This window comes from Panicum hallii, chromosome 2 (assembly GCF_002211085.1).
Source record: "Panicum hallii strain FIL2 chromosome 2, PHallii_v3.1, whole genome shotgun sequence".
In the NCBI taxonomy this organism is placed as follows: domain Eukaryota; kingdom Viridiplantae; phylum Streptophyta; class Magnoliopsida; order Poales; family Poaceae; genus Panicum; species Panicum hallii.
The window spans coordinates 14,914,637-14,933,268 of record NC_038043.1 but is presented as its reverse complement, the minus strand read 5'-3'; the positions used below and the strand labels follow the sequence as shown (position 1 = coordinate 14,933,268).

General features: G+C 41.7%; 1 protein-coding gene across 1 annotated transcript; it reads right to left on the bottom strand.

Annotated features, from left to right (window-relative positions):
* Positions 1-7,968: 7,968 nt before the first annotated feature.
* LOC112880902 (B3 domain-containing protein Os01g0234100-like) lies at positions 7,969-13,110 on the bottom strand. Its single transcript, XM_025945633.1, has 7 exons — positions 12,937-13,110; positions 11,196-11,333; positions 10,792-10,862; positions 9,832-9,955; positions 9,205-9,411; positions 8,865-8,955; positions 7,969-8,783 (listed from the first exon to the last, which is right to left on the bottom strand). The coding sequence occupies exons 1-7, from the start codon at positions 13,108-13,110 to the stop codon at positions 8,116-8,118; spliced, it is 1,473 nt and encodes a 490-aa protein (XP_025801418.1). The 3' UTR covers positions 7,969-8,115.
* Positions 13,111-18,632: the final 5,522 nt, after the last annotated feature.

Genomic DNA, 18,632 nt, shown 5'->3' with positions numbered 1-18,632 from the left:
CCAGTGTATATAAGGACAGGCACGGACACCCTCCAAAGACAACATCAATAACCAATCCAAGGCAATACAAACTACCATACAGGACGTATGGTATTACTCACATTGAGGTCCGAGCCTATCTAAACCTTGTGTTGTTTGCATTTTCGAATTCCTGATCTCGGGGACACCCTACCTACAAATCTACTGCCTCAGGATATCTCTCGGTAGGCTTAGCAGCTAAACACCGACAGTTGGCGTCGGGTAGGGGTGTTCATCGAAGATCCCCTGGCGAATTCAATGGCATCGTTCAACTTCACCACCGTTGCACTCGAGGAGGGCGCCACTTTCATCTTCGACTCGTGGGTTTGTGTCGCCAACGGCGCAGGCAACTTCCGTCAGCACCTTATCGACACCAGGAAGCTGGAGGCATCTGCATCCGCATCCCATCGCGACATCGACAACCTCATCCAAGATCTTGATGAGATTCAACTCTCTGATTTGATCAAAACCCTAACGATCTCGACTACTCGGCTTGACTTCAGCTAGCGCCGCAATGATGACATGTCGTTGCTACTTGGACTACTTATCTCAACTAGAAACTAGTTGGGGATGGCTGCCGCACGCTTAACAACTAGCCGGAATCGACTCCGACTAGATGGCTTCATCAACAAATCGCCTATGAATTAAGCTAAGTGACTTATGCCTTTCTCCAACTTGTTAACGACAAGATTGTTCATGTCAACCACTAGTTTGGGTACGCCCATTGATAGGAATTACCCTCAAGGGCTACACCACAACCGACTACTTTACACGTAACCCGCGCTCTCGCCGACTATACTTTATGCTAACGAGCATTCTTTTTTTCGCAACAATGACTACTTTTTCCTCCATATGTTGTCTTCTCTTAACGGTCGTTAATCTACTCGGGTAGCAAATGCCTTAATCCGTGAAACCTCGGATCTTCAGTCAAGCCTAAGAGACTCTATGCGTACACGGGACAAAGATCTCATACACGCTATGAGCGAAGGCTAGAACGGGACCGGATGTTTAAACGTAACAGGCGGATTACCTGGGAGATTTAGATGGTCTAAACAAGAGCTCGACACAGCAAGTTTATTTTTATACTGAGTAAATTTTGGTATTTGCATATTATGCTACATAATGTGTATATCTCATGTTTCAGGTCAACCTTTGGTGACAACTCTCCAGGACGCTCAGCACATCTCCAATGACTCTGCTAGTTCTCAAGCTCGGGGACTGGACACCAATAAAATACTCAACGTGGCTGCTACTGCTCACCTGGCTCATAAGCTCGGGGTCTGGACACCGCAAAACTACTCTGAAGATTTGCAAAAGAACCCGATTTAATAGGCTTTTGAGGATTTATCTTGGGAAGATAATTGTTTAACCATTATTTTAAGGATTTTATTTCCGGAATAAGGGGGTTTTAAAATTTTTAAGCCAGAGGTCTTATCTAGCCATTAAATCAGGGATAAGATTTATTTTGAGCGGTAATTTAGGGTTTGTTTGAGGAAGTTATTTGTTTAACCATTTTTTCAGGGATTTTATCCAAAAAAGGGGGTTTTCGAATTTCAAACCAATCAATTCAATTTCTCAAAAATATTCTACAACGCATGCCACGTTCTTTTGGATCCTTTTACCAAACTTTGGATTTGGATTTAAGGATCGGGAGCTGCAGCACACGTGTCATCAGCGACTTGTTTTTCAAATTTATTTGAAAGACAAAGAAGATTCGAGACCAATTTCACCGTCAGTCTGATTCTTCGATTCAACCTAAGACTCGAGGGCTGCTCCATGTGGAGTGCGATTTTTATCGCACCTCGTATAAAAGTTTTAAACTACTCGGGTTAAGAGCACCTCATAGCCTTGAAGCATACAAAAAGTACCGGGAAGTTATATTCAAGACAGAGTTTTGAAGAACTCGAAGATGATTTTAGAAGTACTCAAAGCCTGCAGTACTTAACTACGAAGAGTTCGGGGGCTTATCAAAATCCGGAGTAATGTGACTGCTCATGAGGCATAGAAGTATTCGAGTATGACTAGTTGGTACAGACGGAAACTACCCGAGTAGCACTTGGGTAGGACTCGTAAGCTAGTATCGGGCTAGGATTCCATGTAACCCTATCCCCCAGAGTATATAGGGATGGGCATGGATCCCCTCCAAAGACAGCATCAATAACCAATCAAGACGATACAAAATACCGTACAAGACATAGGGTATTACGCATATCGCGGTCTGAACCTGTCTAAATATTACGTTGCTTGCATATTTGAGTTTCTGATCTCGGCGACACCCTACCTACAAATCTCTTACCTCGGAGTATCTCTCGGTAGTCTTGGTGGCTAAACACCACAGAATGTGTTTGTGTGTTTTGCCATCCATTTTGAAAAAATGTCATATGAATATCTAGACCCAATGCAAACTCAGATGCCATTGTTGTTGTTAGCTAATGATGACAATGACATATAGCTTGCACTTCTAGTTATATGGCTTCATACTCACGCTAAATGAATGGCTGAAAATCTGTCGGTCTTCAAATGAATATACATTCATCATCAAAAGAATACGGTATGTTTAGGAACAAATATTAACAAAGTACAATTTCATACAAGATTAGATAAAATGATTTACATGTGTTTGGAGTTACATGGATGCTTGGATTCAGAACTCGATAAAAATCTTTGCACGACTCATGGATCGGCTATTTTACAAGCGCCATTTGCTTGCTTTTAATAAAAAGTTCTAGATGCTTGATAGCACTAGATTGCATCTCCAGATTTGTACAGATTATGACGGTAAACTAAACAAATAAAAAATAATTGTTCAGATCCTACTTGGATGTACGAGGGTGGATATAGTTACCCTGCCCAGCAGCGTGTATATCTGTGATGATTAGGGTAGTAACGCGTACCAAAAGCAGAGTAAGAATTTTGCACTTTCTCACCAGTCAAAATCTCCAAGGATATTGTGTTCCTTTTCTTTCCATTAACATCTTTTTTAAGGATTTTCGAAATCTTGTTATTTTGTAGACAATTAACTTTTTACACATACGCAGACGCTCGTATACACGTACGTATACTTATCCTCGCACGGAACCCTACCTGTACGAGTATCTCCGAGAGCCAGAGCTGTCAGATTTTTAAGATTGACTAAATAACCGTTGATACCTAGTAAAGCGAAGAGAGACCGCAAAACACATTGATGCGGAGGTTGATTTCTACCATACATTTTTGCAGAGCAGTACACTGAAACTGTATACTTGACCCGTTTATTCGCACGATGTGCCTTGACAATATAAGTGTGCGAGAGGACGAACGGTTCTCTGAATATTATTGTAGTCAGTCAGGGGTAGCAGAGCGGAGCAGGCAGGCGAGCAGAGCGGCACACGCATGTGGGAGGCACCAGCGAGCTGGTGGCGTGGAGTGGAGTTGGCCTGGTGCTCTTTGTTCGGGAGCGGATAGAATACACGGGCGGCACAGCGCATCATCAGACATGCAGGACTTAGCTTTGTCGAAACGCGCATAGATATATTGCATTGCATCGACGGGAGCCAGCGTGCAGGACAGGACCAAGAAGAACAGAGACACCTACTGCGTGCTACGCCCGCGTTGGAAGTGCTGGATACCAAGGATTTTATTTTTATCTGCATATAGGTTGAACCGTTGAAAAGTGAACTAGTTGGCTATGTTAAGTTACGTTTAGCTCTAAAAGGTATTGTTTTTAAAAAGAATGTACTCCTTCCTTCTCTTGCGTATTAGGATTTGAAAACCGTATACGAAAAGATTCGTATCTGATAGATCTTTAATATGAAATTGATTATTACTGCAGCAATTGGTAACATATTTTAAGAGAAACTACTAGGGCAAATATAATTTGCAATTGTAATTATTGTAACAACATATATAGCCGAAAGAATTATTTATATTATTATATTATGGGAAACTCTATAAAGTAAGTAATTGTTTTCTTTATTATGGGGCAAAAGCAAAGAGTTGTTATATACTCTATCGAACGTTAGCTTTATACTGTATCAACAAATACAATAATTTTATTATTAAAGTTATCAACATAACGATACAATAAATCGAGTCTAATAATTTTTAACTTAATAATGCAGCGAATCTATTTTTAATGGAGTTCTTTCATATGTCCAATCTAATTATAAATTTTCCAACGGCTTACACCATTTCTGCAAGTAGCCAATGTAGCGTCAGCAAACAGCATCGTTGATGGGAAAATTCAAGCAGTACGTACAGTATTAGGAATACCTTGTTTAGCTTAATAAAAGGCTATGCTCGATGTTTATCTGCACGGTTGAACGCTAGCTGCTTGCCACACCGAATTCAGCTACGGAAGGGACGCGTTCTACCGTGCAGACAAATGGGTGAATGGGTCGTGCACAGTAAAAAAGAAAGAAAGAAACAGAGAAGCGGCAGTATAGTAGCTGCTTGCTGCAGGAATCTTTCTCCGGGAGTCTGGAGAAAGTAGGCACACAACATGGGTCGTACACGGCCAAATGGCCCTTTTCTATGCTGCTGCCAAGCAGACAAATGTCTTCTAGTCGAGCTCAGTTCATAATTACTTATACCGTCACATTTTCCTACGTCCGTAATATCAGCAACTGGATTTTGATTATTCGAGGCGAACTGTTACTCATCTTGAGAGAAATCTATCGATGTATGGTCGTGCAAGATGATTAATAAAAAAATAGATTGTCTTAGCATCGAGTTGCATACAAGCACTGAATATATGCCCCTCCAACAAGAGGAACATGGTTGCAAATTGTTGCTTTAGACTATTCTCAGTGGAAGTTTTATCCGCATTAAATGATATGCCACATTAATAAATTTGATGTCATGGCAGAATATTTAAGATGGTAGAGAAGAGATTGGCTTCATCACGATGAAACTGGATGTATATTGTTTTCAAGACTATGAAATGTATTAAAGAGCTACAAAGTTTCATTTCATCTGATTTCATCTAATCCGATGTATCATAATTAATGTCTATGGCTTGTCTATGAAATTATGTATTTGAGGTATACTAATAGTTTCATGCATCACCTAAAATTAGTTTCGAGGATTTGGCCGCCATGGAAACCGTCTTATGAAATCTTCCTCTAAGAATGGTCTTCGAGTTACACATAATAATAAGGGGTGCACGTATCTTGAAAGTTAAAGATCATTTTCAACCAATAAGTATTCTCACATGGTATAAAATTTTGTAATATGAAATAGTTATAATTGGATTCACACTTGACGATAATTATTTATTTCATGAATTTGTTGCTCCATGTTGTATGAAAAGAGAAATTAAGAATCAAAGTCTAGTTTTGAAGACTATACCAAGTCAAACCACACCTTATTTTGAAATGGAGGGAGTACATTGCAAAGAAATGTTTTATTTATTTGTGAGAGTGATAGCATTTATTTAGCAAGGCCAAGAAACAAAGAAAATAGCAATAAAAGATGCATAGAAGTTTTAGGATAATGTGTATCTTGGAAAGTAGTTGAGAAGGTTAACATAATAAGTATTTTGAATGGAAAGAGTAGGTTTGTGTATAGAGGTGCAGCTCAGGTGTATTTGGTCCTCATTTTCTAAGTATTGCAAGTTCATTATAAATTCTGCTTAAAGGTTCCGAAAAATTCATAGGTGGTAAGTAAGGATATGTTCCATGTCTATGCAGAAATTCAAATTCGATCCCATGTAGGACACAATTTCACAGTATGTTAGGCAAAAGGGAATCTAGCAGGTCTAGATTAGACTTTTCATGGGAGCGAATTAAACGGGTCACAAATAAAAAATACAAAAAATAGATTGGGACTTCCTCTACTGACTTCAGTAAAAAAAATTCCACAATATGTTAGGTATTCATGAATGAGCTCTACCACTCATTATTGCTCATCCATTTTGACTTGCGGAAAAATTATTTGACTTTATTCTCTCCAAATTTTCGTGAGTACCGACATGAACTACTAGAAAAAAAGAGTCTTCCATTCATCAAAAAATACCGGTGGGGAATTGGACCTGGTACTAATGTGGTAGTAATGATAACTTTAGTACCTGGTCTAATTCTCATCGGTGCTTTTATAGCGGCTGGAAGGTCCTCGAGGCCTTCAAGGCTATACATCGATACTGATTGATGTTATCATTCAGTATTAATGTCTATATTCAAACTAGTCTCGAATTATGGTACCTAAATCTGGAGTACTAAATGCATGTTCTCCACTAGTGATAAACTTGCATGGAGGACGGTGCATCTCGTGGATGCCAAACCTTATGTGTGGACCTATAATCTGGGTAAACCTTAAATTCTCCAAAGAAATTCGTATTATATGAACTTTTCGGACCATGAACTTAAATCAAGTGATCATTTTCGTTTCTGGTGACCTTTCCCACTTCACTATAAAATTAGATCGCCGACTGCTACAAACTGAGCGTAACTCAGCTAGTAGGATTTGTTGCGGTGGAATTTGCCCATCGGGATTTAAAACCATCGGGATTTAAAACCTTAACTCGGTACGAGTGCTCATATCTTTCTGTATTTATTCTAGAATTTAACCGGCGCTCTTCTCTCGGTGGTAGCCGACATACCCGTCAACAGCAATCTCGAGATTTAACGGATCTATCTCTCGGAGGTGGTTGTGCCTTCAGTGTCTTTGGTAATCTTAAGAGGTGAGTGTGCATGCGTGTACACGAGCATCCGCGTCTTTACTATGTTTTGAAAAAAACTAGCTGCTTCCACATCTCTTCACACTACTGTACAACTCTAATCTATAGTGCAATATACATTTGTATATAGTACTATGTTTTATTTCCTGAACAAATATCTTGATTGACCACGCACTACCCGTTTGGGGTGCTGTAACTGCCAGTACTCTAGGCTGCAGCTGCGGCTGATGCTCATTCCGTTATAGCAAAAGATGCGTCTGTAAAAGAGCTGCATACTGCTAACAGCATCACATGTGAGCGGGGTACACAGTGATGCTTCCATCTGCAGACGCTGCCTCATTTCTTCAGCATTCCCGTGAGCGACATCTAGCGTGGTTACCTGGATTTGGCATGCCTATTTAGCTGCATTTCTTCAGCATAAAAATAACACGCGCACACAGGGCTAGGATGCCCCCCTGTCTAGTAACATCTGTCTGCAGCCTGCCTATTGGTAGCACTCGATCTTATGATCAGCCAAAATAGCATCAAGAGGGCCACGGCCAAAATACTGTATGCCCTTTGTCATTTCTTCAGCCAGGTCAGATGCAAATACAACAGGGCCATGGTCTATTATTGGCCTCATGCTAATGCTGCTCCCGCGCAGTGTTCTGTCCCCGGCGACCAGGTCACATTTGAGACTTTGGTGCCACTCCATTTCTTGGTGCCACGCGAGGCAAAAACGAGATCAAGAAGTATTAGACATGGGAAAAGAACAATACTCACTCTATTTCAGAATATAGCTAAGTTTAGATTTTTTCAAAGTTAAATCTTTTTTATTTTGACTGTAGATAGCAAAACAATCATAGAGACTAATACTATAAAAATTATGTTAGTAGATTGATCGTGAAACCAACTATCATAATATGTAATCTTTTCTATTTAAAATAATTTATGTTTAAAGATATTGTTGGTCAAAGTTAAAAAGTTTGACAATGAAAAAAATCTAAAGGTAGCAATATTATAGGACGGAGGCAGTAGTAGCCAAGTAGAGTAAATATTAGTTTCTGACTTTCTCGCATTGGGGTTTGGGAACAGCGGAATTCCCAATCCGAAATCTCCTACGTGGTTAATATCATTTACCTGCACAAAATTACCATCCTCCTCCCTCTGTTTCAGCATCAATGAAAACAGGATTTATCTTTTTCTTAGCTCGCCTACACAGGATTGGCCCATTGGCAGTTCAGAGCAAAGCACATGATGCAGGAACAATTACAGCGAAGGATGGAGATTACACTAGCAGAAGGGAGTGTCCCCGGTCACTGCTGGACAAGAAGTCTGTCAGCCACTGATAACTCCTAACAATCAAATTCACCATCGTTAGACATGATGCAGTGGCCATTCTTTACATTACTACTGAAAGTTTGGTCCCAAAATGTTGTCTGTGGTAACTATCACGATCAGGATCACCATGGCGCAGAGGCTAGCTCCTGGAGTGCTTCATCGCTTTTCTTCAAGCTTGACTCCAGTTCCACCATCTCCACGTCCACTTTTTGCATAACATCCTTCACATTCGACAACTGAAGCTCAAGAACTTTCATTTTCTCCCCGGCACAAGCCCGCTCCAGCTTCAGTTCCTTGTACTTCTCCTGCCACTCTGAGGATTCTCCTGACCGAGTAGCGAGGAGCTCGTTGACACGTTTGAGCAAGAACGCAACATTCATACCCAGCAGCTCAAAGGACTCGAGCGTCTTCTTCCGATTCAACAAGTCCTCACGGGAAGATGATTGTGCCTTGCAGGCCCTGATACCCTCCGCGATGCTGACCGTCTCCACGATCACTCCTGCAACGAGGGTGGGATGCAACTGTCTGAGCAGGTTCTTGTGGAGGAGCGACCTCCGGGAACAGCAGAGCTCGTAGTATATCCGGCGTAGGTGATCATGAAATCCACAGTCGGTGGCCAGGCAGTCCAGGATCAAGTTGACGTTGCTGAAACTTGTCACGTCATCAAAATCGATGTCTGAATCCAAACCAATGCCATCTGTAGTGCTGCCATCACTAGGGGGTACTTCGCGATAGGGTGTGCCAACCTTCGCGTCCTCATCAGTTATGACGTCTTCAGAACTTTCTTCTTCTGGTGATTCAGGATATTCAAAAGTTAGCCTATTTCTGTGTACTGTGATGGATCATGGTTGCAGAAACCGCAAGAACTTACTCGATTGCTTCTCTTTCTTGCTCGCACCCAAATTCAGCAGATTGAGATCTACATCTGTCGTAGTAAATTCATTTGCTCTGACTATATAAACCTGAATGTAAAGGCATATAGAAACTAAGACTTTATAATATTAGATTAATGAGGGGGGGTGAGTATTAAATAACGACAATTGAACAACTCAGTATGCAAATGAAATGGTTCAAGAAATCGCGGTAACATGTGCAAAGATTAAGCAATCACAGCACGTTGGGGAAAAACTTGCCTTATAGCCAAGTCCTTGTATTTATCTGGCACAGCCTCGTGCCAGTTTGTTCAAAAAGCCAAAAAACAAAAAGCTTGCCTTGAATTTCGTTGGCTTCACGAGCTCAAAAACCACAACATCGCCAACTTTAATATCATGATCAATTGCGAAACCTCTCCAGCCAGCACTAAGCCCCTGCTTGTAATAAAAATATGTCGTGTGATGGTCTTCTCCATGCTCATCTTCGAGCACAATTCCAGCTTCTTTCTTTGGAAGATGCTTCTGACTGAAGTCTTTTGGTAAACCCTAGGAGAGGGACAAGAACGTCAAATACAGATGAAGCAAAAGGGATGCTGATCTAGGGTGGCTTGTACTGAACATGTGGTTGTCTATTTTCTTAAAGCACGGGAATCTTTTCAATAAAGTGCCAAATTGCAAGATATTTAGGAAATGCCAATAGCTTGCACATTTTTTGGTTCACAGACTTGATTTTGTGCTCTGGGTATTTCCATGAATGTCAGAGCAATATGTTTAGGCCCCCAGGAACACAGCGAAAATTGTCCTATGCTTCTGGAGTTGAAACATTTCCAAGCCTTCATTGTGATTTTGAATATAGTATTTCCTCTCATTTCTCTATTTGGTTCATCATGTTTTTGATAAGAAGCAGATATCAAATTCTTCAGAATTGGGCAAACATTAAATAGCTAGTAACAAATAGCAACTTACCAGCCAAAAACCTCTGACGACGTGGGATTGTAACATACGCTTGACAGAGCTAGGATGTCCTACTGGTAAATTGGCCTGTATCTCCTGACCTCTAGACATAGCAGATTCCCAGTTGTCGTCCACACTACAATTTTTTAATTAAGTGCATAAGTGGACAGACTTGAGAACTTGAGATACAGTTTACTCATGACCATAGAAAAATAAAACAAGAGTTGAATTACCTTGCATGTATCTGACGGCCATCAACATCAGATTCCTGTCAAGTTGCTTGTTCAGCGTTAGTTCAACCCTTCAGTCTATTACCAACAAAAGACAAAAAAAATGTGGAACTTCCACAAACAGAACAATTTCAGATGGAATTGTGGAAAGGGAATCAGTTAAATCCATTCAAAATATATGTTTACACGTATTGTGCTCTGACACAATTCAATTCATAAAATCTGAGTGAGAGGTAAAAGGTCTGAAGTGTTCAATAAGCAATGTTGAATCCATGTGAGCTTATTAATGAAAATTTAAAGCCTTTATGCTGATTATAATTTTCCATGATAAGAAATTCCTTACTCCAGTAGTTATATGGATGTCCTTGCTAATGTGCTTGGCATCGTCAGTTTGAGGAACACCATGAAGCTTTCTTCGTACTCTCCTTGGCCTCACCATCTATGATAAGAATGATATTCCGAGCAGTTTCAGAAAGATTGGAACAATAAATTTTACAACAAGGATCATTGCAGTACTGTTAAATTGTTGTTTTTTGTTGGTCATGTAGTATTGCTCTGAGAAATTGCAAATTCACATATGTTGTTAGTAATAATTATGTGTAGGGTCCTCCCCTACTGTTTCACGTCCAAAAAGAGAAAAGGAAAAATAAACTGCATCTGTAGTGTATAACTATATAACATAGTCAGCATGATGTGTACAATAGAAATGAAGTGGCAGCACACTTACTTTTATGGGAATAACCCGTCATCGTCTGTATCACCACAAGGAATTACTACAGGTTGGTGCGCGACAACAACAGAGAGCTCATCATCCTGCAATCACTGCATATGTCATGAAAATATCACATTGACAGTAGACCAGAAGGAAAATGTACCGTGATAACATGAAAATGCTTACGATAATTCTGGTACCAGATATTTGTGGGAATTTACAGAAGAACATTCCGAATAATTTCTGGACTTGACTTATGACTATAGTTCTGAAGATACTACTCTGAGTGACGAGTTACCAAACTTAGCAAACAAAGAGACTCCAATAGCAACACATTCTACAGTACTTTAGAGTTATGAATTGGTGCTAGTCTGAAATAGTGTGTCTAGAAACACTGCAGTGTAGCCCAAAAATCATGTGACACAAGGACTCACCATTGGGTGGTAATCGTCATCCTTGTCACTATCGCCGCCGCCGCTATCAAGCAAGGCCATCCTCTGCTTGACCAATGCCATCTTCTGCTCCATCTGGGTGTTGGGGTGCCGGGAACCGGCTGGCCTCCCTCTCTTCCTCTGTGTTTTTCAGAGAAAAAACAACAAAAGCAGGGTAACGGATTCAGTACTCTAATCAATACCAAGAATAAAAACCAAATGTGGCATCAGGAGACGATTCAAGAAAAACCCCTGAGACATGAAGAACCAACCCTGGATCGTCAGCGGGATCAATCTATCATAATAAAAGCAATGCACGGGATGATACAAGAACTGGATGGCAAGGGAGTTGGAGGAAAAGGAACATGCTTTGATGGGCTGGTCGATCCCCATTACCGCCGCTAACCTTGAGCTCGAACGCCCTGGCTGTTCACTGCGATTAGGAGTTGAGGTTTCAGGTTCGAGATGTGGATGTGGGGAGGAGGACGAGCAGGACGGAGAAACAAGTAGGGGATGCGTTGCGTATTGTACAACTAAACTGGAAAGGAGAGGACCGTTGAGTGATTGACGGTAGGACGGCGATATCCATGGGGCTCTACGTTGTCTGCTGAAGGATGTTGTTTCCCTTTTTCGAAAGACAAAAGACCATTCCACCGAACACCGATAGAGTACAACGCCATTTTCGCGATTAGCTTGTTTGCTGGAGGAGATCTTATCACGAGGGTTAAAATATCATCGATTCAGTACCATCTATATTTCCTATCCTCAAATTTTAGGATGGTGCAGCGTTGTTTCCTTACTATTTTCCTTAGCCTGCTTATACCAATCCTGTCAGGAACCGGCTGATCGAAGCAAAGATACCGAAAGAATCACAGAGGAATGCAGCGAAACTAAGATATAACTCTAGAACTAGAACAAGATATTGGAAGAACAAGCTGCTATAGCACTGAATCGGCAAGATAAGTTGGATCTGTTCCTTGATACAGTAGGCCGCCGTGGTGACGAGCCGCTACAGCTAGAACTAGTTCTTATCTAGGGTTTACTTGTTCAGGATCCAGATAGATTACAAGCCAAGGACCAGCGCCTAAATAGCAGTGGCACGGTCAGTAAAGGTAAACGAAAATTACACGTAAGCACTATTTAACATCTGAAAAAGGAACGCCGAATGACTTAAGCAGTCTAGCTTGATCTTCGACCGTCGGATGGAGTGTAGACGACATCCTCGTAGTCGCTGAAACGTTACTTTGAACACCGCCCTTTCTGCTCATGTTATACTGACGAATCTGAATGGTGGAGCTTCTTAATTACTGACAATACCCTCCTCCTAAGCATCCTTGTCCTCAAGGATGAAAGGATGGAAAGACTTTTCTTATAAAAGCAGCATCTTCCCATGTAGATACAGACTCAGGCATGTTTATCCAGTGTATCAACCATTGAACAACTGGCTCGTTGTTGCGTGGAATCATTCTCCTCTGCATTATGGAGTGTGTAGCTACCTTGATATTGCTTTTTCATCGATTAATGGTAATTCAGGGCATGGAATTGCTTGAGCGCCAATATGTTTCTTGAGTTGACTGACATGAGAAACATTGTGTAGTTGGCAATGTTCAGGGAGAAGTAATCTGTAGGCTGCTTTGCCTATCTTATCTAGAATTCTGAAAGGGCCATAAAACTTGGAATGCAGCTTCAAAGATTTATGAGCACTGAGAGAAGTATGCCTGTATGGTTGGATTTTCAGGTATACCATGTCGCCAACTGCAAATTCTCTGTCAGTCATATGCTTGTCAGCTTGATTCTTCATTCTTGCTTGAGCTTTTTGGAGAGTATCTTTAATCACTTGATTTCCCAACTGTTTGTTCCTTGCTTGTTCTTGAGCTGATAGGTCAGGGAAATCAGGTTTCACCACCTCAGCCACCATTGGGGGAAGAAAACCATGTAAAGCCTGAAATGGGGTCATGTTGAGAGATGTGTGGAATTTATACCACCACTCAACTAAAGAAAACTAGTGATGCCATTTCCTTGGACAAGCAAAACACATGCACCTCAAAGAGTTTTCCAAACACCGATTCACTCTCTTTGTTTGATCATCAGTTCGGGGATGGTATGCTGAGCTCATATGTAATTTCACTTCCATGGCCTTGAATAAGGATTGCCAAATGCTGCTAGTAAAAATTGGGTCTTTGTCAGATATGATCACTTCTGGCAGACCATGCAATTTGAAGATGTTGTCAAGGACCAAGTTCACTACTGTTTGAGCAGTATATGGATGAGTAAGGGCAATGAAGTGAGAGTACTTTGTGAATCTGTCCACTACTACCAGGATTACGTCCTTGCCTTCAGACTTTGGTAAGCCTTCTATGAGATCCATAGATATGTGGGTCCATCCCATATCAGGGATTGGCAATGGAGCTAGTAAACCAGGGTAAAGAACATTTTTCAGATTTATTCTTCTAGCAAGTAGGACATTGTCTGACAAGCTCTTTTGTATGCTGTTGCATCTTATGCCAGAAAAATAGAAGCTTCAATCTGTGATAAGTAGCTCTTTCTCCAGAGTGACCACCCAAAGCAGACTTATGGAAGCTAAGTAAAAGCTGTTGTCTGAGTTCTCCTTGGTCTCCTTTACCAGCTTGTTGTTGTATCTGCGAAGACCATTGTTCAAAGTATAATCAGGCACTGCCTAAGGATCAATACTTAGCTTTGTTATGGGATCACTGCTGAATTTGTCATTTTCATAACTTTGGACCACCTGCTCCATCCATACAGGAATTGCATATGAGATTGCCAGAACTTGAGTAGCATGTGTGGTTCTAGATAAAGCATCAGCTGCTTTATTCTCTTTTCCTTTTTTATATTCCACTTTGTAATTGTAACCAAGAAGTTCGACCAAAAGTTTGTGCTCGATGCCCTCTACCAGTTTTTGATCTTGGATGTACTTCCAGCTTTGCTGATCTGTTCTGATCACTGATGTGCTGGCAAAATAGTGTTACCATTTCTTCAAAACTTCCAAAATTTCTATAGGCTCCTTCTCATAAGTGGATAAGGCTGCAGCCTTTGGACACAAGGTTTTGCACATGAAGGAAATTGCTCTGCCTTGCTGCACAAGAACAGGCCCAATTCCTATCCCACTAGCATCTGCTTCCAGTATGAATGGTTTGGTAAAGTCTGCTTCAAACTGTTGAAGGCATGACTTTGGTGAGAAGTCCACTGAAATGAATTTTTCATGAGCAAATCAAATAATGGTCTGCAAATGACTCCATAGCCTTGAATAAATATTTTATAGTACCCTGTTAGGCCCAAAAAGGCTCTTAGCTGAGTCACTGACTGTGGCTGAGGCCATTGTTGAATGATGGCTAATTTACTAGGATAAGTAGTCACTCCTTCCTTATTGATTATGTGATCCAAATACTCAATTTCTGGTTGAGCAAATGTGCATTTGCTCATCTTAGCAAACAGCTTATGTTGCCTCAACACTTCTAGAATTGCTCTCAAATGAATAATATGAGCAGCAGTGGCGGGGAAAAAATTCAAGGTATGGCGAGGTCGCTGAATTGTCGAAAGATTAAGATTCAAGTTAAAAGTAGTATGTAATGTACATTTCAAAATGTAATAATCCACTAAGCATGAAACTTAGAAGTACAAAACATATATAGAGAGATGATCTAACATCTACTTACTTAGATCGGTAGCATCAATTCACCAAAGCAAAGAAGAAAACAAATGAAAACTGAAAAGTAATTATTCAAATTTCACTTTATGTACCTCTCGTATTAGACTCTTCGCTGGTTAAATCGCTGGCTGCGGCTGACACGGCGCACACTCGCCAGACGCGGCGACAAGCACAGCTTGCTGCCATCGCACACTCGCCAGACGTGGCACCGGATGGCAGGAGACCAGATTGCTGCCTCGCGGCCTCGTTGTTTCGTCTTCGATCGGGAATCCCGCGCGTTTCAGGAGACGAGTCGCAGCGTCAGGTGGAACTCAATGGGGCATGTATGGACGGAGCCGGCCCATTAAACAAAAAGAGTCCATCCGTCGGTCCAATTTAGCGCACATAATGGTTCGCATGGCCCAATACTATTTTTCTTCCTCCCTGCCCCCAGCACCCGCTTCCTCTACTCAGAACGTTGGAGTCGGAGCTCCTATGGCTGCCGGCGACAAAACAGTGGAAGACCTGGTGGTAGTTGTCAAAAAATCAAGGTATGGCGGCTGCCATACCTTGCCATACTAGGTCCTAAGCCCCTGATGAGAAGCCATAGTGGAACTATAGATTAAAATTTCATCAAAGAAAACTAGAGCAAACTTTCTGAGAAATTGAGCCAGGGTAGAGTTCATTAATGATAGAATGTAGCTGGTGCATTTGTTAATCCAAAAGGCATTACAACAAACTCAAAGTGACCCATGTGTCTGGTAAATGCTGTTTTTGGTATATCTTGGGTCTGCGTTCTAATTTGGTGATACCCAGATTTGAGGTCAATTTTGAAGAATATTTTAGCTCCAAACAATTCATACAAAAGATCCTCAATGATTGGTATTGGGTATTTGTTCTTGAGTGTGTTTGAATTCAATTGCTTGGCACTTGCTTTTTCCTGCAAATTTCGCATTGATGAATGAAACATCACTGCGGGTATCCACCAAAGCATTAGCTGTCTTCTTTCCAATTTGGATTTTAATGAGAATGTGTTTGAATTTGGTAAGGTTCCACACAAAGCATGCATGAAAATATTTAAGACTAGGTGTGGTTGAGCATCATGATATTCTCCCTCTTCAGATGTTGGGTTGTCATCAACCACAGCTACATCCTCTTGCCCTTCTGCATTTTCCACCAAAATAACAAAAATAAACTTGCTTTGGTTTGCAGGTTTTTGCATGTCCTAGTACCCAGGGCTCTCTGCATTTGAAGCATTTACATGCAGCTCTTAGCTCAGCTATATTAGGTACACTGTTGTCCTTTGGATCTTTTTTACTTAACATCTTTGACCCATTGTCTGACAGCTTTAGCAGATGGGTTGAATTGTTGATATCTCCTAGGTCCCTTACTTGCTTGTTCCAGCCTATGAGCATACCAATAAGCCCTTCTGTTTTGTTTAAGAATTATCAAAATTTAGTGTATTACTTCTCAAGTAGGTTTATCCTTGTTCTGTTTTCTTTTTTTGGATGAAACAGAGCGGTGCATGACTGGCTTCGAGCTACCTGAAAACTTCCACAATAATCCAGAGCCACTAGTAAGGTGTTGGTATTTCTTATAGTCACAGATAAATCCACAAGCGCACGGATATACTGTCATAGTATTTTACCCATGAGTATCCGGGTGTTGTATTTATATTTCCACAGGGAAGACGGTGGTTATAGAATAACTAAGTTAATGATTAAATCTTGATTGAATATCCAATGTACAAACATGGGTAAGTATAATATATGGGTAGAGGTAGTGTGACACACAAGTTTTACTCAAGCTCATCACATAGATATAGGCAGGGAGAAAGGTAGAAGAGAACTACTAGAGACTTATGTACTTCTAATCTAAAAATACAACTTATATTGTACACACATACACATACACATACACGTACACATACACATACACATACACATACACATACACATACACATACACACACACATACACACACACATACACACACACATACACACACACATACACATACACATACACATACACATACACATACACATACACATAATCAGGATCCAGTTGTAGGCTCCTAGACACTACCGAGAGAACCGCACATGATTGGCGGAGGAGCCACCAGCCAACTTGATTACTTTATGGACCTCTTACTGCTCGACCCAAATGTGGAGGATTATGGAGGACGGATAGAGCTGTTACCACCTGCCTACCTCTACAAAACATGGGCTAAAGCTACATCCAGCAACAATTGACCAACCCAGGCCGCATGCTTGCATTGATAAACGATACTCAAGCGCCCCGCGCGGAACCCCGACTCTTCGGATTGACAGACATTGCACTAGAGCAAACATACAAATACTGGAACCAATACCGTGGCACTAGATTTACTCGTCTAATCATGCAAGGTATATGATACACATATAAACTAAGCAAGGGGCATACGTATGACAAAGCATTATATAAACCATGCGTAAGTAAAGATAAAGAAATGGCTCTATTGATGATATCCGAGAATTACAAAGAGAGGCGAGTACTATATGAACCTGGCCGGAGGCGCGAGTTCGCATTTTTCTGCAAAGCTCCGACCATCCACCGCTGCCACCGCTCGTCGCCGGCATCCCGCTCCGCCATCCCCGGCCCGAGCTGTCATATCTTGATCCGACAGATCAGATCTAATCTAACCCTAGGCGGAGTGGGCGGATCAAGATCTGACGGCTCGAGCCGGGGATGGCGGAGCGGGTGGCAGCGCAGGATGCCGACGGCGAGCGGTGGCAGCAGCGGATGGTCGGAGCTTCACTGGAAAATGTGAACTAGTGCCTCCGGCCAGGTTTTGGAGGGGTCAGGTTTGGAGGGGGGAAGGAGAGGGGGAGAGAGAGCAAGGTGGGAAAATGATGGTGAGGTCGGTGAGGGGCCTTAAAGACGGGAGAGGTGCAGTGACGGTGAGGGGCGGCTCAAGTCAAAAGAGCTCGCTCCACCGAGGAAGTCCAGGAAGAGGAGACCACAATGGAGAGGGAGACAACACGGACGAGTTCCTTACCACATGGGAGATCTCCGGCGACTGCTTGTCATCAAGGGAGTGCGGTGGAGTGGTGAATTGGGTGGCGGCCGAGCTCAAGTAGGTAGCGGCATTAAGGTTTCAGGGTGGGTGAAGGTGGTGTGGTCCTCGGTGGGGTGTTAGGGGGGCACGTGGCGGTGCTTTTATAGGGGGGAAGGGAGGGACCTTGGTGTGCGGGCCAAGGAAGGCGCGCTGGCTCAGACTCACTTGAGTCTAGGTCAGGTGGGAGGTTGGGGGTGACCTTGATAGGTGGGGTCCACCTATCGGCGGAGTGGAGAGAGAGAAGCGGCGGAGCGTGTTGGACTGGGGGAGAGATTTTGGGGTGGACGAAGAGAGAAAAGAGAGAGGGTTGTTGGGTAGGGCCAAAAGGATAGGAAAGGGGAGGGGTTCGGGGTTACTCGGCTGAAAAGAAAAGGAGGGGAAGAAAAAGAAGGAAAAGGGGAAAATAAATTTTTTGGAAGAAACATGAAAAGGATCAAGCAAATTCAATTGAATTTAAATTTAGCAAATTTAAACTCAACTGAAGCACATTAATAAAAACCAATGCAATGGCATGGATGCCCAAAATCTAAGTAACCTTATATTTCGTTTTAGGGTGAAGTAATTGATATAAAATTCATAGTAAATATTCTAAAATTAAAAGAAAATAAATTAAAGCCTTAATGATCCTACAATAATTCTAATAAATTTTATTTAGGTTTCTAAAATAAAAACTAGGGTGTTACAGCCCTTTTCT